The sequence below is a fragment of the Lampris incognitus genome, chromosome 9, assembly GCF_029633865.1.
Source record: "Lampris incognitus isolate fLamInc1 chromosome 9, fLamInc1.hap2, whole genome shotgun sequence".
Lineage (NCBI taxonomy): Eukaryota > Metazoa > Chordata > Actinopteri > Lampriformes > Lampridae > Lampris > Lampris incognitus.
Window position 1 is genome coordinate 18,392,170 of NC_079219.1, and position 27,873 is coordinate 18,420,042.

At 43.5% G+C, this 27,873-nt stretch overlaps 1 protein-coding gene across 1 annotated transcript; it reads right to left on the bottom strand.

The window, feature by feature from the left end:
* Window positions 1-1,159: 1,159 nt before the first annotated feature.
* Window positions 1,160-27,499, bottom strand: LOC130118294 (tumor necrosis factor receptor superfamily member 11B-like). The gene is made up of 6 exons (XM_056286703.1): window positions 27,420-27,499; window positions 16,624-16,851; window positions 15,068-15,212; window positions 5,400-5,615; window positions 3,021-3,245; window positions 1,160-2,437 (listed from the first exon to the last, which is right to left on the bottom strand). Exons 1-6 carry the CDS (start codon window positions 27,465-27,467, stop codon window positions 2,043-2,045), a joined length of 1,257 nt encoding a protein of 418 aa, XP_056142678.1. The 5' UTR covers window positions 27,468-27,499; the 3' UTR covers window positions 1,160-2,042.
* Window positions 27,500-27,873: the final 374 nt, after the last annotated feature.

Sequence of the window (27,873 nt, forward strand, 5' to 3'; positions counted from 1 at the left end):
CAAGACTTGAATCTATGTTTTCTTTCTTTCTTTTTGGTCAGTAGTATCTAAACTACGTTTTCAACCACACAGAATTGAGCAATCACAGCTTGAATGTGGGCTGTAAAAATGGTTGTTGGTAATCAAAGTGGGGAACAAAAACTTAAATGATTGTCCCACATCTCAGAATGATCAGACAAAACGAGCAGCCTTGTCCCATTCTCTCAACTTCCACAGCCAAAGCCTTTTTATTTCAATTGTCAACCGAGGTGTCAGCAATGATGTTTAATGGGCAAGCTTTTTCCTGCATAGAGGAATTTTTGCCCCCCCCCCAAAGAGGTTTTAGCCAGCGCCAAACGAAAATCACCAGCGCACAAACGATAAGAATTGAGAATAAAAACAGCAATTCAAATCCTCTCCGGAAGTGTTTAATAGCTCAGTTCAATTTCAGCTCATTCAGCCCCTCTTTCTTGCGATGTCCGTGGTTTGAACCCAACTCAACTCTACTCCCCCTCCCATCTCCCTCAACCCCTCCTCTCACCCCCTCAACCCCACTCCCTCAACCCCAATCCCCTCTCCTGCAACCCAGTTCTCCATTATGAATTATCTTTGCCCACCTCAACCTCACTCCCTCAACCCTACTCCTCTCCCTCAAACCCTCTCCCCAAAGCCCACTCCCCTCTCCCCCTTACAATGTTGTAATAAAATGATTTTTTTAAACCAGTTTGTTAGTTGGATTTTCATTTACTCAAGCATAATAGACATTTTTGTTTATAAATGGTCAGAAATAACAGGAAAATGCATAGATTTCTGTAAAATAAGGCAACACAGACTCATTGACTTTACTGTTGCGCATAGTCGCAGCGCGGACCGATCATGCTTACTGTCGTGCGTAGTAACCCCCCAAAGCCCCATTCTGAGCCAGGAAAAACCCTGTTGGTGGTCAATGGCTCCGTCCGTAAAGACAATGGACCTGTAATGCCATATGTCTTAGTCTATCCTATGTTCTTCTACACACTCCTCTGTTTTCATTTGGCCAAGAAGAAGATGTAAAAGACGTAGACCATAGCCTATGAGACTAACAGACCAGTTAATTCTGCAAGAAACAAACTGTTTTTAATCAGAAAATTTGACATTAGTATTCACAAAGATACAAGAGCCTAAAAAAAGGAACCATCAAGCATATATACAATAAAGACCCATGTGTTTAATAGTATAAAAGTGATAAAAACAAAATATAACACAACTATCACTTTCTGACTTTGCAGCATTTGGAATCCAGTATAAAGTAATAAAAACAAGCTTTTACATATTCAGTAATTATTTCTTTTAAATACAAAACAATTGCACTCCTTTGTACATTCATAAAAGCTGACATTCAAAAAATATTTCAGTTGAGCTTTACATGTCAGCAGTCCAGGATATTCAAACCAACAAACAAGAGGAAAACTTCAGGAAAAACACATTTCATTATGAAACCGAATCCTTCCCCTCAAACAGTGAGAAAGTACAAATAAAAAGACAGCATCCGCCTGCCCCTCTCCCATAAAAAAGTGTACTATGTACATCTTAAATAGTTTTTCTTTAGTTTTTCACAGACTACGGTCAAACAGTTTCCCAGTAAACCTTTATCTTTAGTTCTCGATTAGGCCTGCCAGTAGTATGCAGGAGTGTAAAACTTTGTTTTAACTCAGGATTAGGTTCATCCAATCTGATTCTCTCTCACATTCCCTGCTCCGACAGGCAGAGTGTGTGTGGATGAGGAGGAAAGCACGAATAGTTTAACACAACTCTGTCGTTGACTATAGTTTACTGTATTCTAGTGGAACATCTGATGGGAAAGTAAGAATTTACCCTCTCACTATACCATTTGCTTAATTTGGGCTGAGCACTTTCTGCCTCAGGTCTGCTTTCTCTTTCACATGCATTATTCTCCTTCTCACCATGCATGTTGTGTGTGCGTGTGCATGTGTGTGTGCGTGCGTGCATAAGTTTGTGTGGTCACTGTTTGACAGTGAATGTGTGTATGTGCTTTTGTGTCTGTGTTTGCATCATTTCCATCCTTATTCATTGTATGGCTTGAGCGTCTTAAAACAGGAGTCATCCTGCAGCATGTTCACAAACATCTTCTCATAAATCTTGTGAACAGAGGCGGTTCCTATGATGCGGTTAATCTTCTTCAGGGCTTTCAACAGAGAGCGCGGTGCCCCCTGAGTGCGGAGGACCCTCATACTGTGGGACAGACCTTTGGATAGATCCAGATCATAGTTTGCCGTCTTCCAGAGGTGAAGAAGCTGCAAGATATACTGCTGAGGTGTGCAAGAGGACACCACAGTCCGGACGTCTTCCTCATGAACTCTGACCCCCGGCAGGCTGTTAGTGACCTTAAGGAGGTCATCAAAGGTCAAGTTCTTAAGGCTGCCGCAGCGTGTGACCTTCCTCTCACAGTGATTCACCCCTAGAGGGCCAGCAAATGCAAATTAGCACAAGTATTTATAACACCATCAAGGACAAGATTAGGAACAAGTATATTAGAGGGACAGCTCAGGTTGGACGGTTTGGAGACAAAGCAAGAGAGGCAAGATTGAGATGGTTTGTACATATGTGGATGAGAGATGCTGGGTATATTTGGAGAAGGATGCTGAATATGGAGCTGCCAGACAAGAGGAAAAGAGGAAGGCCAAAGAGGAGGTTTGTGGATGTGGTGAGGGAGGACATGTGGGTGGTTGGCATGACAGTGAAAGATGCAAAGGGCAGGAAGAGATGGAAATGGATGATCCACTGTGGCGACCCCTAATGGGAGTAGCCGAAAGTAGTAGTAGATATATATTTCCTTCAGGTTTAAACAAGAAATAATCAAATGGCTGTTTCAGCCTATGATTTCAATGGATGACTGAAGGGAGCAATAGTGTGGATGGTTGGATGCATGATTTGATGAATACACAAACATATTGATAACACAGGTCAGATTCCAAATAATAAAGAAACAGATGAATAGCGTGAAAATTACAAGTGTGCTCCACCTATGATAGATTACTGACCCTGTATGATGCCATACAGTTTTTCCTGGTCTTTATTCTGCTCCCGCCACAGTCGCAGCAGCTGGAGGACCTGCTGCTGGGGGGTGCAGCCCTTCTTCAGTCTCTCCAGACTCTTTCGATCTACCCGCCGCCCTGGGAGACTCTCCAACAGTCTCTCCAAGGGCACTGAAGACAGTCGCAGAGAGGCCAGAGACTGAAAGACGGCCTCCTCACAAAGGGTTACATCTGGCATGAGAGAGAGAGAGAGAGATTGTAAGTTATGTGACTACTGACAATGAGATAGTATAACCAGCTCTGTCTAGACAAACTAGTTAAATGATTGATACATTCGATGACAAACCCATTCAGATAATCATTGATTTTTACAGTCCTGTTGACTAGTTTGGGTGCTGTAATCTGAATTTGGATTTGCTCCCTTGACGATAAGTATTGCTGCATTTCACAACAATTGAGCCCTTTTATTTGTGTCAGACTGATTTCAACAAGAAAAACGAGGGACTAAAGGGTAATTTAATCAGCAGAATCAAAGTGATAATACAGAAGGAAATAGCATCCTTTCACACTGTCGAATGGGAAAGAGGGATTTCACTAGTTTATATGTGCATGTTTGAGTGTGTGTGTGTCTCTTTACTTTTCTGAGTAGATATGTTTGTGTGTGTGTGTGTGTGTGTGTGTGTGTGTGTGTGTGTGTGTATGAGTCTATTTCTGTAACTGGAGCATGGCTGAAACAGGTCTTCCTTGAATAGTCCTTCAATTTTGCTTCACATTAATTAGGCAAGGCAGGGTCCATGCTATAATGCACAGCCATGCTGCACAGTCTCAGGATTAAAGTCCTTCAGCGCCAGTGGAATGACAGCAGTGCTAAGCAATGCTTGCTCTTGTTTGAAGATATTGGAAAAACCAAGCACTGCATTGCTGCAGTAGGTGGTCTTGACCTGCAGTTGTGAGATCGTGTCATGGCGCGACATGAGAAATTAAGGATGCATGATGTCAAAAACCAACCATGGGTAGTGAGAGCCCCATTTATCATTCCGGTGTGAAAAGGAAAACAGACCGGGTCCTCTGATGTTAATATGATATAAGTGTTGCTAGGTCCATAATTGACTTGACATCCCTGTGGTTTCTCCAAATCACGCTCTGACTGCTTTCAATTTCTCGGTTTTAGGTCCAACTCCAAAAACACACAGTTATAAACTGTCCCACAATTTGATGCAGACAATCTGCGGTTGTGTAGCCCACTAAAGAACAATTTGTGAATGGATGTTTAGGGAGAGCATCATACTCCCCGAGGCATAGGCTATGGCTGTACTACCATGGTGGTTTTCTTTGTGTGTGTGTGTGCGTGCACACATGTGCGCATCTTTTTCAAGGCTACAGGAATCCAGCATCATATTTGAGGCTTCCCCACCTAAACTGGTTGCCAGCACCAGTCATAGTAAACTTGTGAGTAACGCAGCCGAACCACCTCGTCTCGTGTCTCACTGCTGTTTGAGTCAGTTTCCTCTCGCTGTTTTCTGAGGAAGTGACAGTTTAAATGTAATTGATCCATCGTGGGCCATTATGACAGCGGCGCTGCAAACATCTCATTAAGACCTTCTCTCCTTCTGTCTTTCCCGCTCATTTCCTTTTCGCAAACAAAAGAATTCGAAAGGGAATGTAATCTGGGCAAAAACTGAAACCGAGGAAATTCCCTTCCTCTGATGACAGAAAATGACCACACTGATGAAATATATCAGTATCTTATCCTTTTGAGATTGTTGAGAACTGAGTTTTGGGTGAGCATGGTATGAAGTGTTTCTGTGTGTGCTCTCTATGTGCAGTTGTAGTCATCATCGTACATTCGTTTTTCATTTCTCCTGCACAAATCCTGTTGGGGATGGGCGTCCGGGTGGCATGGCGGTTTATTCCATTGCCTACCAACACGGGGATCGCTGGTTCGAATCCCTGTGTGGTAGGTGTCCCTACAGACACAATTGGCCATGTCTGCGAGTTGGAAACCAGATGTGGGTAGATTTCCTGGTTGCTGCACCAGCGCCTCCTCTGGGCAGTCAGGGCACCTGCTCGGGGGGGACGGGGAACTGGGGGGAATAGCGTGATCCTCCCACACGCTACGTCCCCCTGGCGAAACTCCTCACTGTCAGGTGAAAAGAAGTGGCTAGCGACTCACATGTAACATGTACTGGAGGAGGCATGGGGTAGTCTGCAGCCCTCCCCAGATCAGCAGAGGGCAGCGACCAGGATGGCTCGGAAGCGTGGGGTAATTGGCCAAGTACAATTGGGAAGAAAAAGGTGGAAAAACAATCCTCCCCCCAAAAAAAACAAAAACAAATCCTGTTGGGGCGGATCATCGTGTGTTACATGTGTTGTGTTTGGTCTTACCTGTGTGACACTGAGTGTGGTGCTGAGAGCACTCCGGGACTGGGTTCTTGACCTGAATGCCGCAGAGGTTGTCTGTGGTTGATGTGCCTTCTTTCAGCATCAGCAAGCCCAAATCTGTGCAGTTCCTGTGGGGAAGGCACGCTTCTGTAGAGGAGCTGACACTGGAGAAATGACCCACAGCACAACGCTCACATGCTGTGTCGCTTTCCGGTGTACCTGGAAGAGAGAGCGCGAGACACACACACACACACACACACACACACGCACTTTATAAGAGGAGCGATCATCAGATTTAAAGTACGTGGTATTTTCTTGTGTTGCTTTAAATGTCCCTCCAACCATTTAAATGTAATTATACAAAATAAAGACACCTTTTAACCTAAGGAGAAAATTATTAAAAATAGCTTGCAAAGTCAGTGACTCATCTCGATATTGAAACATTTCTATCAGTTTTCAGCAAATTGTAAGGTTTTTTTTTTGGTGAGTGAGCAAACTTATTTCCATGAACTCAGATGGCTGATTAAACTGCAGATAGACCGTAGTAGTTCCAGGAAGTACTAGTACTACGAGATGACTGGTTTTGTAAAACTGAAACGAAGCTGAAAATGTATCTCTCTCGGGAAAACACCTTCACAGCTTCTTAACCTTGTCTTTTTGATGATGAAAAGGAAGTTACTATGGTAAACCGTATGCCATAAAAAAATGACTAATGCACCCACTGCATTAGTGTGTGATAGAAATCAAAATAAAATCAAAAATAACTATATCTTGCTTCTGTTAATTGGATCATTTTGTCCTTGGTTGTTATTGGCTAAGACACACCTGAAGATGCTGTTAAATAAAGTAAAACCCAACTTTCGACTGCAAACTGTAATTCTAAATTTAGAGGCCATTTGTGTAATATTTGTTTTTTTTTCTCAAGTTTAAATATGTCTACTGAATATCAGCAGGGTTTGCTGAATGGTACCTTAACCACATCCTTATTTTCAATCAGGTAGAAGTGAGAATGTGTAGGAGGCAGGGCGGTTCTGAATATATACGGTTTAACCTTTAATTAGGTTCCCTGCTTCCCATAACACAGCACTTTTCTACCAGTTACGGTATGTGCCGGCACAAAATATGACTGAAACCATTACAGTAATGCAGCAGATGCACTGTCAGCAAATGGCTCCATGAAAGCAGGGGGCAAAGACTGCATTTAAAAAAAAAAAGAAAAGAAAAGAAATTTTACCGTAAATGGTCATTTAAGGTGGCATTTGTCTTTTCTTTCTTTTTCTTTGTCGTTTCTTCTTCTAAGAATTTCTCTCAGTTTCACCCCCCCCCATAGTACTACAGTTTAACATAAAATGTGTATAATTCAAAGGATAACTTGAAAGTTTGTGACCCCTTTAGAATTTCCTGTATTTCTGCATAAATTTGACCTAAATGTGATCAGAACTTAATCTAAGTCCTAAAGCTAGATAAAGAGAACTCAGTTAAACAAATAACACAAAAAATGTACTTTTTCATTTATTTATTGAGCAAAATGATCCTAGAGTAAATGTCTTTATTGGAGAAAGTATGTGATCCTCTAGGATTATCAGTTCAATTAGAGGGGTAACTGGAGTCATTTGATTCAATCAATGGGATGAAAATGAGGTGCAAGTTTAGCAATGTCCTATTGAAAGATCATAAACCTGAGTTTTCACTATCATAGTTTGGTCTTCAACACACAGGTTTGTGGAAGTTTGCCATGCTTTGATCAAATAAGACTTCTGAGGACCTCAGAAAAAAAGTTGTTGATGCTCACCAGGCTGGAAAAGATTAAAAATACTATTTCTAAAGAGTTTGGGCTCATTGTCAGGCAGATGGTACACAAATGGAAGAAACACAAACGACTGTTACTCTCCACATGAGTGGTTTCCCAACAAAAATCACTCCAAGGCCAGGGCTTATAATAATCCAGGAGGTCACAAAGAACCCCAGGGTAACAGCTAAGGATCTACAGGCCTCTCTTGCATTGGCTAAGGTCAGTGTTCATGAGTTCACCATCAGGCAAACACTAAACAAGAGTGGTGTGCATGGCAGGATATCAAGGAGGAAGCCACTGCTCTCCAAGAAGAACATTGCTACCCATCTTAAGTTTGCTAAAGACCACATGGATGAGCCAGAAGGCTTTTGGAGGAATGTTCTGTGGACGGATGAGTTCTAAATTGAATTTTTGGTTTAAACGAGAAGCATTATTTTTGGCAAAAACTGCATTCAAACATAGGAACGTGATCCCAACCGTGAGGCACGGTGGTGGCAGTGTCATGGTTTGAAGCGGCTTTGTTGCCTCTAGTCCAAGACAGCTTGCTATCATTGATGGTACGTTGAATTCTGGATTGCACCAGCAAATTCTACAGGAGAATGTCAAAGTGTCAGTCCATGACCTGAAAGTGGGTCATGCAGCAAGACAATGACCCTAAACACACAAGTCAGTCTACCAATGAATGGTTAAAGCAGAGGAAATGTAATTGGAATTGTTTTGGAATGGCTGAGTCAAAGTCCAGAATGTAATCCAATGAAATTGTTGTGGAAGGACCTGAAGAGAGCAGTTCATGTAAGGAAGCACACCAACATCACTGAGTTGAAGGAGTTTTGTAAGGAGGAATGGGCCAAAATTCCTCCAAGACAACATACAGACTGATCAGCAGTTACCAGAAATGTTTGTTTGAAGTTGTTGCCACTCAAGGGGGTCACACCAATTACTGAAGGCAAAAATAATTAATGTTGGATAATTTTGCTCAATCTGGTTTCTGTTATAATGCGGTTTTATGGGAGAGGGTTATCAGCCCTCGGCCCAACCCCCAACCTGGGGGACTAGAGGATCACACTTTGTGTGGTCCCTACACTTTGACCCGTTCAGCATGGGTGTCCTCACCAGGAGTACAAGACTCCAGCCGACATAGCTATAGGGGTCATGGAGATGTGCAAACTGCCCCACTACAATAGGGTGGTGATCCCTTCGAGACTGTTGGCCAGTTGGCCTTGGCGAAAATGGCTCTCCTCTACTAAACAGCAGATTCAGGATAAGATGACAAGACTGGATGAAAAAGCCAGACGGGTGGGACTCAAGATCAATATAGAACAGACGAAAGTGATGAGGATTAATGCAAGAAACAGGAAAGAATTAAGCTCAATGGACAAGACATTGAAGACGTAGACGAGTTCACTTACTTGGGAGCCAACAGTTTGTAAGGAGGGAGGTGGTATGAAGGACCTGAAGAAAAGACTCAAAAGCCAGGGGTGCATTCGTCCGACTAAAGAGGACCTGGAGCTCCAACAACATCTCAAGAGCTGAGATTGCATAAAATGCTGGTGGTGCTGGTCTTGCTATATGGGTGTGAGACATGGAAAATGAACAAGGGAGACAACAAAGCAGTTGATGTGTTCCATAACAGGTGCCTAGGAAGAATCCTCCAAATTCAATGCCAAGACCATGTCAGTACTGAAGAGTTACTAGGAAGAGCTGACATGAAGCCTCTGAGTGAGCAAGTGAAGAAGCGTAGATGGAAGATGATGAGACATATTCTAAGGCAGGACCACGACAAGAACTGCAACATAGCAATGACATGGGCGCCAGAAGGAAAAAGAAAAAGAGGGAGACCAAAGACTATGCACAGTTGAGAAAGAAAGAGGCGGACCAGAAATCATGGAATGAGGTGTAGCCTATAGCAGCTGACCAGGAAAGGTGGAAACACTGTGAAGGCGTTATGTGCCACGAGACGTGACGCAGATACGAGGAGGAATTTTGCTCGATAAATAAGTGAAAAAGTGTATTTTTTTGTGTTATTTGTTTCAATTGGTTTTCTTTTTAGGACTTAAATGATGATCTGATCACAATGTAGGTAAAATGTAGGCAGAAATACAGAAAATTCTCAAGGGTCCACAAACTTTCTAGCGCCACTATACTTAATGTCCTTAGAAAATATTATGTGTGGGTCTTCATCAACAAAGGCACCTTCTCCTCTCTTACCCTTCTATGAATTTAACAGCTTGAATAGCAAAAGAGAGGGGAAAAAAACAACTTTTGGTCCTTTATTATGACTATAATGTCATGTTGGGATCACTAAGCCATAAAGGCCGACGGATCAAACTCCGCTTGTTTACATTCCTTCACAAGACAGATCACAAATTAATCACAAACACAAGCTTTCCCATTGTCAGATTAAGATGAAGGCTTTAAGTCTTGATTTGATTATAATGTGTGTGTGTGTGTGTGTGTGTGTGTGTGTGTGTGTGTGTGTGTGTGTGTGTGTGTGTGTGTGTGTGTGTGTGTGTGTGTGTGAGAGAGAGAGCGAGAGAGCGCATGTGTGTAAAATATGTGAATTTTGGTGTTGCTAAATCAAGGGCTATCTGACATGTGGTTTACAAATTCTAAACCACAGCTCAGGATAAGACAGCCTCACCTCCAAGGAGGTGAATCCCAAAAAACGCAACATCTCCATGTGACTTTGTGTACATCTGAGGCCGAACTTGTGTCCGAAAGGCCTACACAGGCTTTGTGAAAAATGCTGTCTTGTGTTTAGGTGGTGTGCCAGCCCTGCAGGGGTCAGACAACAGACCCGTTCATCTTTGAAACAAGTACAGGAGTTGGATGCTAGACTTGGGTTGACTGGTGATGGAAGAAGTACTGACATATTTTACTTGAGTAAAACAACAAATACCTTGGTACCAAATTACTCTAGTAAAATTGAAAGTACCACATTGGCATTTCTACTTTATTTAAAGTATGTAAGTACTTCTCAAATGTACTTAAAGTATAACAGCGTCTATAAGGGTTAAGGTATGCCTGTTACACCTCTTTATCTGCAGAAGAGTGCTAATGCATACACTGATTACAATTTACAAAAAAAAATAGTATAGGTGGTGCCATAGGAATATAGATCTAAATAATTGCTCGATGAGTGAAACTAAATCTGCATTGCTATTAGTTGTTTGATAAATCTCGTCCCTGATTTGTTTTTACCTTATGTGACCCAGATCTAATAACAAACCAAATTTCCACTTAAGATTCTAAAAATTTAAATGTTTTTTCCTCCAATTTGACTTAAACCCTGAACCGAAATTAAGCAAAAAATAATTATTGGTAACAAACCTTGAAAAACACAGATTTGAAAAAAAATGTGAAGATTTGATCGCACTTCTGGAACATTTTGAAAAAATGTCTGATTGGTTCACTAAGCTGGCTCCTCTTGCTTTTGAGATATACACATCGTGTTAGAAATGCAGTAAAAAGTGTAGTTGTGCTTGAATGCAGTGAAGTAAAAGTTGAAAGTCTCCAAAATGTTATATACTTAAAATCAGTGTGGAGGATGCCATCATCTACATGCTACATAGAGCCTACACACACCTGAAGAGGCCACGCAGCACTGTGAGAATCATGTTCTTTGACTTCTCCAGTGCCTTCAACACCACCCAGCCACCTCAGCTAGCCGAGAAGCTGTCAATCATGCAGCTAAACCACGGCCTGGTGGCCTGGATCATGTACTACCTCACCTGCAGACCACAGTATGTTAGGCTGCAGGGCAGTCGGTTGGACATGCTGGTGTATAGCACCAGTGCTCCCCAGGGAACTGTGCTGTCACCTTTCCTGTTCACCGTGTACACCTCGGACTTCCACTCCAACTCAGAGAGGTGCCACCTACAGAAGTTCTCTGATGACTCCTCCATCGTCAGCAGCATTATGGATGACAATGATGGCGAGTACAGAGATCTAGTGGAGAGCTTCGTGAAGTGGTGACGAGAACCATCTCTAGCTTAACATTGGTAAGGCCAAGGAGCTGGTGGTGGACTACCGACAGGGCAAGAAGGGGACCCCTGCTCCCATCACCATCCAGGGGGAGAAGGTGGAGATGGTAATCACCTTTAAGGTCCTGGGAGTACAAATGAACAACAAACTGGACTGGTCTGATAATGTCAAAGCCCTGTACAAGAAGGGTCAGAGCAGGCTGTAATTCCTGAGGAGGCTCAAGTCCTTCAATGTGTGCAGCAGACTGCTGTGGATATTCTACCAGTCTGTAGTTGCCAGTGTCCTATTCTTTGCCATGATATGTTGGGGGGGGGGTAGCACCAACATAAGAGATACCAGCAAGCTGAACAAGCTGGTGAAGAAGGCTAGCTCAGTAGTGGGGGTTGACCTGGATGACTTGGAAGCGGTTGCAGCGGGGACGATGAGGAGGAAGATGGCCGCCATCTTGATGAATTCCTCCCATCCCCTCCATGATGAGATAGTGGAGAGGAGGAGCACATTCAGTCACTGACTCATTGCCCCCTGGCAAACCACGAAACGCCTTGGCCATTCTTTTGTACCTGGAGCCATCAGGCTCCACAACAAGGCCCACCCCCTGCCCCAACCTCATCCCCCCCTCTGCCTCCTACACAAGGACTGACTAGGACCGACTCCTTGATCCCCTGTTCCCCACACAAGGACTGACTAGGACCGACTCCTTGACCTCCATAGACCGCCGCCGAGCCCTCTGACTTATGATAAGGCTGACTTGACCTAGTGACCCACCTGACTGCACCTTACCTTGCATATTGCACATGATGTACTGTTTTACAGTTTGTGTATATGCTATATATATATATACACACACACACACACACACACACACACACACACACACACACATGCAGAATATAAGTGTAGATGCTGATCTCATATCTATGATGTTGTCTAGTATTGTTAGTATTAATGTTAGGTTTAGTATTGTTCTGATCCCAAGGTGACTGACCTCTACTATCTATCTATCTATCTATCTATCTATCTATCTATCTATCTATCTATCTATCTATCTATCTATCTATCTATCTATCTATCTATCTATCTATCTACCTGCCTGCCTGCCAAGGTTATCTTATCTTATCTTAAACATGGATACTTGAAAAATGTTGTTAAACCCAGTAATGAAGTACTTGTACTTTCCACCACTGGAAGTGACAGCTATTTAATGGTAGTACCAGTAGCAACAGCAAACAGACTAATTTTTACTGATCTTTTGGAGAACTGATCTTAAATGTCATGTGATGCTGTGCTGTCGACTGTGCCAAACCACCACACTGAGTCACAGACCGCACAAGGCCTACTGCACAAGATGAAATGCAAAAACGTGTACCAGGCTACGTCCAGTCTCAAAGATCTGGCTATTCAACTTTATATATTTGATGCTGGACTCTATGGTGTAAATGCATGTGATAGAGCATTTTCTAGAAGAAAGTTCATGAAAATCTTGCATCACGCTAGTCTGGATGGCCTCTATCGTGCCAACTGACAACTTGTTAGAACCTCATGCATTTAATTGGTTCATGAGGTGATCATCACTGAAGATGTGATCAAATTACTGAGTAAATAAGTCCATGTTAAATCTGGCACTGATCAGCTCCTCATACAATGCTATGAAAAGGTGCTTGCTCTAAAGACAATGTGCACATATTTCTATTTATTCCTTTGAGAAAGGCAACCGTTTTAAGTTAAAAGCTAAAACGTTAGGCTTTAACTAAATGCCACGAGAATCCAGAAGTAAGCTCATGGAAATTATCAGGTCATCTTTATTGCAACACTTAATAGCAGCAAACAATCAGATGATGACTTTGTGTTTCCAAAGCCACATATATATATATATATTAATGAAAACCTCTCATGTCGCTTTTCCATGAAGAAATTTATGTTCTTACCCAGAGAAAAGTTTCTTATCCATGACAATCTTTTTGCAGATTCTTTTCTTTTTTGTCGTTTAGTGACTCATTAAGATGTATTTCAGTTGAAAAAAAAAAGCCAAAAAAAAACACACTGATTCAGGTTCTCAAAAAGCCAAAACCAGCGGAAAAAAAGAGATTTTTCCAGACTGAGTTCACAACCAGTACTTTGTGTTTCAAGTTACATATCAAGACAGAATTAATAAATTATCTCTCACGTATTTCCCAAAAGCTTAATCAAATTGGAACAAATACAAACACCTGCTCAGCAGAAACAACAGCCAGGGGCAGTCATGGAAAATTACGCCCAAGATTTACGAAGAGGAGTTCAAACCAATACTAAGCGCTAACCGAATAATACATGCAGATGGAGCCTATTCTCCGCCTGCAGCGACCTTGTGTAGCACATACAGTTTACAGTCCTGCAGGACATAATGGGTCAGCCTGTTCGGGCTGAGAAACAGCAGAAATGTTGGACATACCATTCGTTGGGACTTCCTAGCATTGGGAGTGATATTGGAGAACAGACCAAAGACACACTTGATATTCTTGGTTTGATTTACAAGAGAGAAACATGCATGCCCAACCACAGACTATTGGCCTGTCTATAGGCGTCATAAATCTGTCTCTTTTTTTTTCATTTTTCCTTTTTTTTTTGCTACAAAAACGTGACAGAGACAAAACAGAAACCCCAGGCGCATTCGGTTAAATCGGGAACTGCTGCCCATGATATAGTTTTAGTCATCAAATTATGAACTGACCAGGAAGCCTCAACTCACACGTGTGTGTGTGTGTGTGTGTGTGTGTGTGTGTGTGTGTGTGTGTGTGTGTGTGTGTGTGTGTGTGTGTGTGTGTGTGTGTGTGTGTGTGTGTGTACGTGTGTGTGTGTGTGTGTGTGTACGTGTGTGTATGTGCATGCATGTGTGCGTTAAAAGAAAGAGAGAGGAGAGAAAGTTGGAATGCATCACACGCAAGTGCATATCATTGCATTAATCACTAAATAATTCTAGTCTGCTGTGCTGCAGCTGTACGTGTGTGTGTGTGTGTGTGTGTGTGTGTGTGTGTGTGTGTGTGTTCTCATCCAGAGAGTGTCTCATTTGGGAAGAGACTTGACCTGAATCTGAAACAACCGTGACTCACAGATGAAACGGAGGTAAAGATGGAGAGATGTGGGAAGGGTAAAAAGCTCCAAAATTATAAGACAGAGAGACACGAGCTGGTTTACCATTACAGACATCTACTTGATATCACAGAGGCATTTTGAGTAAAAGCAATAAACCCATACACATGAATGCTTACACACACACACACACACACACACACACACACACACACTCTCTCTCTCTCTCTCACACACACACACACACACACACACACACACACACGCAGGCATGTGGGCATCTCATCCTCACCAAAGAGGAGATGGGTTGCTCATGATTAAGAGAAACACTTGCGCTTAGCTAGTTTAATTAATCAATGTTTGTTGGCTGACTTGTGGATTGTAGGTGTTGCTGTTGTGAGCAGAAACCTGGAAGGCCGTTAAAAACACATGTACAGCCCCCATTGCCAATTCCTGCGTGTCCTTGAGCAAACCACTGAATCTGCAACCTCTGCACCTCGACCAGCCCTGTACTCTTAGTCGGGATGAACGATGTGGTCAACTGATCTTCGAACAATATTTTCAACACCCCTCACAATAATGGAATAGTATAAACAACAACAACAACAACAACTTTGCAACAAAAAAGCCGTACTAATCTGAATAGCAGATGGGATGCAAGCTGAACGTATTCAGTGTCTCAAATCCACTATAAAAGTTATAATTAGGGAATTTGTATTTATTGTCAATATTGTTCATATTCATAACATACTTATAAAAAGGAATTATTGAAATAAGATTGCACCCACCGCGTCATATAAAGCAACGTTAACCTTGATTTTCATCTTACCTGGAACAACCACCCCAGAGCCGGGGGGGCATGTGCTGTGTTTGATGCAGAACTCGACCACTAGGTGGAAACCTGGGACACACTCGCACAACTGGTCGTGAGTGCTGTTGCATTGTTGTCTCACCGACTGTTTCTCCTTACACACCTGACCCCAGCAGAGAACATAAATAAATAAATAAAAATAAAAAAACAACAGCAAAAGTACATATTATGAGCAATTTTGATAGTCATGGACGTTTCCTCGAGAACAAGTAGGAGAGGACACATTGTATGCAAACAGACGCATGGAAACAATGATGATGAAATACCACTTTGAGGACATTAATATGTGACGTAAAAACATCACAATGAATTTCTGCTTTGCCAAAAATCTGTTCCCATGGCTAGAGAAAAACATGACATGCTGTAAAAGGAATCTGAGGATGAATAGGCAAGGGCATGTGAATAATATGGACAGATGGCCAATGTTAACATCCCTTTATTCACCAATGGCAAGTAAAGAAACACAAAAGAATAAAAAGAGAATATTGTCATCGTGACTTGCAGGGTTATTCTACTGAATGGACGCCTTTTTTATTTAATTTTTTTGGTTGAAAAATCTGATGTGATAGAGCAATGTATGCCTAATGGGTCTAGGGTCTTTTTGGGTAACCTACATAACCCATGCAAGCTGACAGCTGTTTCATTTATATCAACATGGATGAGTGAGAGGACATTGGCAAATGCCGGGAACAACAGGGTATAGATTAATAACATATACATCAAGAGCATCATGGCTCATTTTATACCCCTGCATCAACAGCTGTTAACTTTCTTTATACACCCTTTACACACCCAACATAATAGGGAGCACAGAGCATAATGGACATAATAAAAACTAGATGAAAGCAACGATGTTATATATATTTTGCATGGAAAGATGGGAATTTTTCCTCACGTATATGGTTAAACAAAGACCCTGCTTCACCTGGAAACAATCTGCCAGCATCTGAAATCGTACAGAAAAGTGTCCACCAGTAACATCCCTAGGGGACAATCTGTAAATGTAAAAACTTGCTTCCTGGTTTGCCGATAGGCTGTATTGTATGAAAAAAGGTGAATATGAATGCTGCATATAACTATGTACAGCTGTTATCCATATTGTCTGTGGCGCACACTTTTCCGCACAATTTCCGCGGCATTTCAGACACACACAAAAGACTGCTCAGTGTTATGGCTGCTAAGAGAGTGTTTTCCCTACAATATACACATATATAGAGATAATGCCATTGCAGCTTATCCTCTCTTATTTCGCCTGTATAAGTCAATCCTGTGTATATATATCTGAAGATTGTTGTGTTGTAGTGTTGTTATTCTATGTTAAGTACACTGAGAGAGCCACGAAACCGGAGTCAAATTCCATGTAGTGCAAACCTACATGGCCAATAAACATGATTCTGATGTTGAATATAGTGATTTGTTTCCCTTTAACATACATACTTTCAGAATATGTACCAATGCACGGCATTGAACATATTTACTGCGGAACACCAACTCCGCAGACTTGGTTTACATACCGGAGTGCAGTATTGGCAAGTATCCCTCCAATTCCAGCTTTCAGCAAAGTGTCTGACAGGGCAGGGCTGGCACTCTGTGGGCGTGTCAGTGGTACAGTGTTGTTTCACAGCTGTGCCAGGAGGGCACTGATCACACAGTAGGAGGTCAGAGGTCAGGGGATCACGGTGTTGGTACTTAGGTGGCTCAGCCTGCTGCTGGAAAGCCCAGGTGAACGAGGCCGTGAAGAGCTGCAAGAGAGGAGTGGTTTTGTCATTACGCAGCCGAGCCGTAACAGTAAAACATTCTGAAATGATGTGAATCAATTTTATTTCCAATCCCCACTAAAGCTGTGGTACTTGCTGTTGCTATTTACCCGTACACACAATGTGATGTTACGATCTTTGTGCCAACCCTGCAGTCACTCCAGAATGAGAATTAACACAAGACACAAATTCAGACAAAGGACTTGTGCTTGACTCTGTGTCCTGACACTGAGTGATTAGCTTAAAGGACATCGGCTCATGCTATTCAGGATCTAGTGGCCCATCTCACAGGTAGCATTGCTTACTGAATCACCTAAACCAGCTATTCGAAGACTGAATACGTCATTTGGATCATCAAGTTCGGCTCATTTTCTCATTGATGCTCTGCTGCGTTTCATAAACAACGCCTCAAGAAGGTCCTTGCAGTCCCTTCCACCATCTTGACCTCTAAACCCAACAACAAGCTCAGCAAAGCTATGCTTACGTTAACTAAGGCCTGCATGGAATATAATTCTCCACATTGCTTTGTACCTGCACTTCGGCCTGCAACTACAGTAACACCACCCGACATCTGACAACGCATGACATCACAGTCTATCAAGAATCCACCCTCGCTACATTAAGGCTGAGCGATCAAACACTCAAAACGACTCCTCAGTAGAATTTAACCATGCAACTAGTACATTCATTAAGAATGCAACAGCATGAAAGAAAAAAGGTGAGAAGGTGAGATGCCGTGGGGGTGGTCTGTTCCGTTAGCTACCCACTTGGGGATTGCTGGTTCAAATCCCTGTGTTACCTCCAGCTTAGTCGGGCGTCCCTACAGACACAGTTGGCCATGTGTGCAGGTGGGAAGCCGGATGTGGGTATGTGTCCTGGTCGCTGCACTAGCGCCTCCTCTGGTTGGTTGGGGCGCCTGTTCGGGTGGGAGGAGGAACTGGGGGAAATAACGTGATCCTCCCACGCGCTACGTCCCCCTGGCGAAACTCCTCACTGTCAGGTGAAAAAGAAGCGGCTGGCGACTCCACATGTATGGGAGGAGGCATGTGGTAGTCTGCAGCCCTCCCCGGATCGGCAGAGGGGGTGGAGCAGCAACCAGGATGGCGCAGAAGAGTGGGGTAATTGGCCAAGTACAATTGGGGAGAAAAAAGGGGGAAAATCCAAAAAAAAAGAAAAGAAGTGAGACAACATTAAGTGAGGAGGAGAAGATCATGGATATTAAGATCCGTGAAGATGTACTACACACAGGCAATTTTACTAGTAGTTATGATAATACAATAGGCTATTTTACTGTCATATGTTTGATCGTATCATTTGTGCATTATGGGTAGCTTATATCAATATATTGTGTGTTTTAAACTACAACAGACCTTCTAAATGAATTCGCTATTGCTGATACAACATTCCACAAAACGTAATGAAGAAAACGTGAGTTGTGACACGGGATCATACTACTCAACATTAACTAGCATAGCGGTCATTTCTCACCCCTGTGTTTTGCTATGGCGCAATGTTTAAACAGTGGCTGTAAGTCAGCGAGTGAGCTAAGCAGGCTAGTCCTGAAAGTTGCTGATTTGACTCCAGCTGCCAGAAGTACTGATTGCAATTTGGCAAAAATGCCCATGAGCAAGAACGGGCAGTAGCGACCGTATCGATGTTCACCAACCGAGTGTGGGTTTTGAAAACTTGCCTCCATTAGCAAAAATACCTAGACAAGAGCACAATGGGCAGTTGCTAGCGAGGCAGAAACCGAACTGTCTTTCCTCCACAGCGACCAACCATGCATGTGGACATGGTGTAAATCAGCTGGCTGTTGAGTTCGTATTTGTGACAGCCATGAGTTGCAATTCCCTAAAAAACAAATCCAAGTATCATCGCCTCGGTGGGATCTGAATAGCATTAGCCGAACCTTAATTCTAAAATAACTGCAAGCCAGTGTCTTTGACATGAGGCCATGCAGCTGGCTGAGGGCACATGCAAACCAGATGTCACAAAACAGACTCCTTCCACCCCAAAGTCCTTTAGCGATTAACTCCGCGGACTTTCCCCTTGGCCGGGATATACCCTCACAGCCTGGACAAACACACGAGGCTGTCCCTGCTTTGTCTTTGTCCCTTTGTGTCTGTCCAGCCGTGCACATGGCCCTCAGCACGTATGTGCACACGTGTGGCGGCACGCACGTGTGCACTTCCCTCTTAAACTCACATGCACACGCATATTCATTCATGTCTTACATATGTACATCAAATGGGTGTGTGTGTGTGTGTGTGTGTGTGTGTGTGTGTGTGGACACATTTCCTACATGTGTTAATGTTTACTTATGTATGTGTGTGCTTGCGGGATGAACATGCAGACAGCCGAGCGCCTTAAATATATGTGTGAGCTCATGTTCACCTGTGTGCGTGTGTGTGTGCATGCGTGTGTTCGTGTGTATGTGTGTGTGTGTGTGCGTGTGTGTGTGTGTGTGTGTGTGTGTGTGTGTTTTTTCCTATTACTCTCTTCCAAGGCATTTTTATGTGTGTCCTTTGGTCTCCTGCCTGCTGTTCATATAGAGTACAGTCGGAGGTTACTGGGCTTTCCCCATTCACCACCAGAACACAAAACACTCGCCGAGGCCATTACGTAATTTACTCGCCACACACCATTGATCTGTTGCATGTGTGCATCTGCTTTTCCCATTCACCTTAAAGTAAAAACACACAACTACAAAGCACAATTGATCTACTATGTGCGTGACATAAGAATGTGAGAGAGACCGAGACTACGTTTGTTTGCGTGCACGTGTGTGTGTGTGTGTGTGTGTGTGTGTCCGTGCATGCATGCATGTGTGTGTATCCGTGCGTGCATGCGTGTGTGTGTGTGTGTTGAAAGACAAAGAAAATAAAGAGACAGTGTTTACAGCTGTCCTCTCTATCTGGCATATGGTCCATACCATTAATGCTTAAAACAACCTCGATCTTGTGCACATGTGAGTGCGTTTGGATAACCCCCATTCACCGAGGATGTGTCGACCTTGTGTACCACAGGACGAGAGCTGCTCTGGAAAGCAGGACAAAAAAACAACAACAAAAAAATGCGCAGGGCTTTCGTTGCATGCTTATATTCCTTTCCCCCTCTGCAGCAAGGGTCATCGAAACAGATAATAAAAAGAGATGAATGGGTTTCGGCTGCCAAAATAGCAGCTGAAGCTTCAAAAGGCCTGGCGACTAGGGCGGTTTTCCCGGCACAACCTATCGACCTCTCGGCACAACATTCGGTGGAAGGCTTTCATCAAGAGGGACTTGCCGAGCAGTGCTGTGACTGCATGTGGCATGTGTTTGTTTGTAGCATGGGTGGCCCCTGCGAGAACCAAACCCGTAATCATCATCTTGCACTTTAAATCAAGAAGCACATATATATATATATATATATATATATATATATATATATATATATATATATATATATATATATATATATATATATATATATATATATATATGCTATTAAGCTGCAAGACTGTGTCCAATCGGTTTGGAGGCATGGGGAGAGTGGGGCGCGTGGAGGGCTCGGGTCAACGGGTCACCTGCTTTTGGCGACGGTGGCTGCGGTTATGCTGCTGATACTGGCGTGTCTTTGATCACCATGTTAATGTGCCAGGATGCTTTGCTCGCATGGTGGGGTGGTGAGCCAGACGACATGTGGAAGTGATCAGATGAGCATTGTTTTTGGAGTTCTGCAGCACATACAGTAGTCTGGACACAGTCTAGCACCAGTGCACATCGGGGCACGGGAAAGACTGGGAAAGAGTCCGGGATTGGGAAACGACTCGAGAAAACAAAACAAACTTCACAACTGTAGGAAATCCGTAATGGACAGTCTCAGAGGAAGCTAGGAGACGGTGCCCGATAACGTCAAATTGTTTTCGTTAGATATCAAAAATATTACGGAGACGACAGGTTTAGACAGTTTCTAAATCCTGGTGGAAGAAATCAAATCAACTTTTTAAAAAAATAAATCATTGGGATGACACCTAGTGTGTGTGTATGTGTGTGTGTGTGCATACATGCACATGTGTGATATGTGCATATGCAATCATACATGTGTGTACATATATGCATGTCTTTATGTGGCCTGTATGTGTGTTTCGATTAGCTGATGAAAGAGACACTGAACTTTCCACCTTCCTTTATCGCTTTGAAAGTTGCCATCTGACGGCATCATAAACAGCCACTGGAAACCCAAATTACACCCCAGCCAGGGGCCACTGACAGACATAATTATACTGTTAGCATCATCAGAGGGAAGCTCATTGAGAGGCATATCCTGTGTGGAGCGTATCCAGCAGAGAGGAACGGATGGAGTTCAAGGTATGCTCCTCTTACATTCCCGTCCTTTATCAAGTCATAGAGCAAGGTAGATAGATATCCAATCACATCAAATGTCTTTATTTCGAACATGCAAATAAAAGAAGAAAAAAAATGACCAAGCATGAATAAAACAAAACAAAAAGCAAAAAATGATCAAAATGAAACCAAAAGAATTCACAATAGAGAATCCTACAAATATTATATGTTTGAAAAGGAACAGGAGGAAGTTACTCCTTATAATTTCCTGCCCCCTCTCTAATACTCAATTATAATAAAACTAGATAATGAACTTAGTTTTTCACACATCGGAGTATGTCAGTCTCAATACCTATCTCAGAATGACTCAATAAAAAACAATAAAAGCAATAAAAAATAAAACAGAAAAAAATAACAATGATTTCCAAAAACAACAATAACAGCATCCAACATGGGTGTCACGGTCATGAGAGAAGCAAAACCTCCTCCTCATCCTTTTACCTCTTTAAAAGGTACATAGATAGCTAGATAGACAGACAGACAGATAGACAGATAGATAGATAGATAGATAGATAGATAGATAGATAGATAGATAGATAGATAGATAGATAGATAGATAGATAGATAGATAGATAGATAGATAGATAGATAGATAGATAGGTTATTGTTTGTCTAGTGCACATCTGTTCTCGTTATTATTTTGAGCACAAAACAGTCATTCAAAGTGTGGTAGGATGATATCATGGTGGGTGCACACAGCCATCAACCTGCTATTTCATTGTAGGATGCCACTAATTGGCTCGATTGATACTTTGGCATAACAGCATACTGCATTTCAAAAGATGGCACACCAGTTACTTGTAGAAAAAAGTAAGTGAAAAAAGTTATATGAAGAAAAAAAGTAAAAAAGACAAAACAACAACAAACGTATAGTGTTTGAACCGTGTGACATCTACTGACAGTGAGCATAATTTCTTAAAGCTCCCCTATAAAAAAACAAAAAAAACTTCCATTGAGTTTGATACTCCATGCGCGAGTGGCCCAGTGGACTGATAGACTAGCTACCCATCGCGGTTCACGATTCAAGCCCGATTCGGCTCAGCCCGGCAACGCTGGGATCATGACTGGTATTACTCGTGTGTGTGTGTGTGGGGAGGGGGGGGGCTGGTTGGGCTAATGTGACCCACAACTGCAACTGGTGATTAGAGATGGTGAAGCATTTGTACAGCTGCAGGTTGACCGGGGAGGGGGAAATGCACGAGCCCCTTGCACATGATGTTCCCCTGGACAAACCTACAGCTAGCTGTTATGTGTGCAGTTTAGGTCATGTCACTCTGAGTCTGATGACGGTAGCGCACGGAGTGACAGGAACCGGGAAGTTCATGTGACATGCAGCGGTGTGTTGGAGTGGAAGTTTCACTAAAGCCACATTACGGTTTACTCCGAGTCCGTGTGATTCAGTTCGTTAAGTATTAAGTCTTATTCGGTGATCTTAATACACAACACTAGCAGGTGGAAGGACATGGTCGGTGACACCGTATAGAGGATGCAAGTGGTAGTCTACACCCTCCCAAACCACCCTAGCTAGGGTGACCCAATGCAAACAGTCCAAATGCAGGACAAACAGTAAGATTTTGCGGTACAATGTTGGACAGATTTATATCGTTTACCAATGCCAAAAAGGTATAACACACATGTACCTGTATCCCACCTGCAGCTCGCCAACTTGCCCATTTGACAGCGCACAAAAATATACAACACGCTTGAATAAGAAACGAGAAAGTGACTTGCCAAAGGCATGATCATCGGTAAATAATGGAAGAGGTCTTTACTCATACATAGTTTAGATCCAGTGTGCAGCATAAAAACAAAACCTAATGGCTGAACAGTCAGGAAAAATGGTCAGAATTAATCACTCCAAATCTTAACCTTACATAAAATGGTGGTGTCAGCTTAAGATTGCATCATTTGCCATTCTTGGTTGTAACTGCATTTTGTTCCTCTTCTTGTGAGTATCTATTGATCTTGAGATACCGCTGCCTAGCACTGACTGTGTATCTTGCTGATGTTTTTTTACGGCCAACCAAACTCTGTGACATGACAGTGGAGACGTCTCTAAGCAGGGAATGTGTCCTGGGTATGTGTCCTGGTCGCTGCACTAGCGCCTCCTCTGGGGGGAATAGCGTGATCGTCCCCTTGGCGAAACTCCTCACTGTCAGGTGAAAAGAAGCGGCTGGCGATATATGGTAGTCTGCAGCCCTCCCTGGATCGACAGAGAGGGTGGAGCAGCCACCCGGACGGCTTGGAAGACTGGGGTAATTGGCCAAGTACAATTGGGGAGAAAAAGAGGGGGAAATCAAAAAAAAAATTATTTCTTAAATCTCCCCCACGCTGTACAAAGTAACTCATTCTGTACAATAATCAAGTTCAATTGACATCCAACCATCAAACACTTCAGAAAGGGGAACATATAAAATATCTACTATATTCACCAGCTGAAAGACTGGTGGGAATTCAAAAAGGTGGGGTTTACACAATTGAACAAATAACAAATACATGATAAAAAAACTATTTTGCATGAGTTTTGCAAATATCTAAAAATACATTCTGTACAAATAAGGATATTTGAATAAGTGCACTAAAATGCAAAAGCAGGGGGTAAGTCAGGCCAATGGCCGCCTGAGGTCAAGAATAAATCCATGCCATGAGGATCAGAGCCAAAGCACAAAGTCACGGCGGCTCTGAAGTGCAAAACACAAATACAAAAACAAAATGCAAAAACAAAAACGTACAGCCCTGAGGTGCAAATACAACACACAAAAACAAAAACTCGTAGCCCAGAAGTGCAAAACGTTTTTTTTGTATGTCGCATCTGCACCTCAGGGCTGCACGTTTTTGTTTTTGCATGTTGCATACTTTGACCTCACCACCACTGCACTGGCCTATCCTACAGCCATCATAGGCACATGGCATCAGTTAACTGAATACTGCAGGTGGTCTGGGGGGAGATTCCAGCTCTTAGATATGAGCGCCTGCGTGCCTGAATACACGAGTTTCTGTGCGTCTGTGAGTGTGTGTGTGTCTGTGTGCGTGTGTTGCCCATGTACAGATGAGATCCCTCTTCCCATTGCTCTTATTTTCTCACTACTTCCTCTGTACAGACCGTAAGAGGGTGAGCGAGAGACAACTCAAGAGAATATACTACATAACAATAACTGAAAATGACTAGTAAGCTGAGAGACCATCATCCGGTCAGCAATATCGAATGCACTGAATGCAATATGAGTACTCACTCGTTCCCTCTTGAAATATGTTTATTTTGACCGCAGGTTGCTCTAGATCTGGAGCAGAGCTGGCGCAAAAGGCAGGGAGACTCCCAGTATAGCTTGACAGGCCAAACTGCTTGTCAGTCAATCAATCAATCAAGTTGCATTTTATATAGTTATTTATTGTTAACAATAAATAACTCACTGGATCATTTTATTACATGATCCAACACAGTCTGATGTGCTCATCGCTGCATTGGACATTCAGTTCAATTACTGATTCTCCCATTGAATTCTGAAAAACAGTCCTAATAAATGATGTGGGTCCTAATGTGTCATTTATAGCAATGACACACATTGATAAGGAATGCATTCCCTCTGTGAAGCACTTCCCTAAGGAATTAGTTAGACATATAACTGAGGGTGTGTGTGTGTGTGGGGGGGGGGGCAACAAAAGAAAACAAAAACAAAAGGAAAAAGGTAAGTTGGAGTGAGAACTCAGTCTGTGGAAAATAGAAGCTGAACTACAGAATATTCAATTTATCTCACAGTGACAAGTCCCTGCTGAGGCTTGTTTTGGTTTTCCACAAAATAAATCAATCCCACCTCTGAGCTAGTTTCAGCCGAGGTTCAAGACGCCGACAGAAAGATAATATCACCCTGCAGTAACGGGTATCACGTCATGCACGCTGTCCACACCTGAATCACGATGAAACGGAGGGTTCTGCGGTGTTGTAATTGTGTCACTTTGACCCAAATACACCGCTGCTTTCTGTTTTACTCACCGGCTATTTCTGTCTTTCGACCTCTGGACACGTTCAGCCAGTCACACGCACGCACGCACGCGCACACACACGCACGCACACGCACACACACATACATACAGACAGCATTGCTATCAGCGCTACTGTTGACCAAAATGGGGAAGTCGGTGTGAGAAAGCGACTTTCTGAATCATTCGTTCTTTATTGAATAAACGTCTGTACCTGTCACCTCCCCACACACTCCCATCCCACTTTCTCCCCCCGCCTCCGCCGGCCTCGTCTGGCACCAGCACAAGTGCTCACACATGTCCAACACTACTCGCCCACAGTCGCGCCGTTATCTCTTTCTGTGTCGCCACTGTATTTCCGTTCCCCCATCTATCTCTCCTCCCGCCCTTCCCCGCTGTCCCGTCACCCCGCCACGCCGTCCTGCTCTGTTTATTTGAAATAAACAAATAAGTGTTGACGCCGTGGCTACCTGTAACAAAAACTCTCTTTTGCTCGCCCTCCCTTCCCTTCCTCTCTCTCCTGTTTTTCCCTGCCAAAAAGTCTGCCCGTGTTGATTCTGTAACTGTACACACACACACGCACACACACACTTTCGCTCACCCCCTATCTCTCTCTGTCTCCCGTGTTTGTAAAAGAAAATCAGGCTCTGTTCAGCCAAATGACCCCGGCATTGCTTTCCCTCCTCTCTGTTCCTGCTGCGTGTGTACCAGCCGCTTGATTTAGGGAAGTGGTGAGGTTAAATGTCACCACAAAGACCAGGAGAGAGGCGTAAAGATAAAGGACAGATAAAATAGGGGAAGGAGATAGAGTATGCTTATCCATGGAGATTAGCATTTGATTTGCTGGACTTTCGTTTGGGTGGGTGGGTGGATGGATGTATGGATGGATGGATGGGTGGATGGATGGATGGATGGATGGCTAAGCTAATAGAATATTATCTGCCTGCCTGCCTGCCTGTGTGATCAGATGATGAATATGAAGCCATATATGGGGGACACTGTAAGCAAGACTGAACTACGGCTCCACACAGTGGCAACGTATTATGGGCTGACAGGCTTTACTACCAGGCTGACAAATTTAGGAGGTGGCAAGATGACTTATTGGCGCGGCTGCAAGGATAGCTGATTGTCTGAGGTTGCATGATGACTGCAACGACTTGGAGGAACTTCTCGAACAAGAACGGCGCCATATAAAGAGAAGGCGTACAAGCAAAGCATATATGAGCACAGACGCACACATATATATATACACACACACACACACACACACACACACACACACACACACACACACACACACACACACACACACACACACACACACACACACACACACACACACAGACTACCAACACAAATGATGGGGCACAGTGTGTGGACTGTTTCGGTGCTGATACACATCTCCGAGTGAACGAATGCAAATCCTGTTGCGACTCCAACACAGCACGGCATGCAAAACACACCAAAGGCCCAACGGACCAGCATTTAAACCGCTGCAGAAGACATGTACTACAAATGAGTCTAATTATAGACCTGACCGTAATCTCCCCAGGCATGTGCGAACTTGCAATAGGAAACAGAAACCGTTTGGGAATCCCGTTTGTAGGTGTGAGGCGCGTTTGCTGTAATGCGTCCCCAGGTTAAAGAGGGGGAGTAATGACAGAAGTCCCATCATCTACCCGTTTATTCCTGGGACGATATCCCGAGTACCAAGCCTGTGTTGGGGGAATGTTAAGATCCTTGGGATTTTTATAATATTCAACACAATGACCACTAAATCGTCATATCGTCCAGATTTTAAACGAGTTATACACACTGCTGGGATTTGGACAGGCACGGATTGAAGCCCAGGAGTTTTGTACATATTCTGAACAAGTTAAAAAAAACAGCATTCCCACGCTGCTGCGTGTACGCAGTTTCCCTTCAGGAATAACCAAGCGACACGTGAGGATCAAAGCGCTGCCATCTGATTCGCCGCGTATTCACGAGCGTTGATAACCCTGAACGCGCCGTTACCCATAAAACAGGCGCGCGACAACCGTTCCCAGAGCCCCTTCCCCGGGACAACGACCGCTCATCCGAAATGAGCGAAGCACGGACCTCGGAGATGCTGTCTCGGTCCGGTGCACCGAGCAAGACGGACGGCGACCGGCGGAGGAAGGCGTCGGACGGACGAGTGTGTTTACTCACCAGGAGCAGTTTCATGGCGGGGTTGGATTTGGTTATCCGAGCGCTCATCTCTCCTCCGTACTGTGAACTGGCGTGATGGGCTGCTCTCCATCAGAGTAGGCTACTTATGCAGCCGGGGGAAGGAGGGGGGAGGGGGGCCGTGGAATTGGTTTAGCCACGAGGTGGGTGGGCCCTTCTCTTGTCTGACTGTCAAGTAGAGCCAATATCACAAATTACAAATTAGCTTCGGTGGGCTTTAACGGAAACACAACATCCTGTCCTTAGACCCCCCCCCTCTCTCTCTCGTTCTCTGTCTCTCTCTGTCCGTCTTTCTTTCTCTCAGTCATTGTCTCTGTCTGTCTGTCTGTTTTTCTCTTGTCTGTCTGTCTCCCCGCATCTCTCTCTCTCTGTCTATCTCTATCCATCTCTCCCTCTCTCTGTCTACTGTCTGCCCGTCTCTCCCCTCTCTCTATCT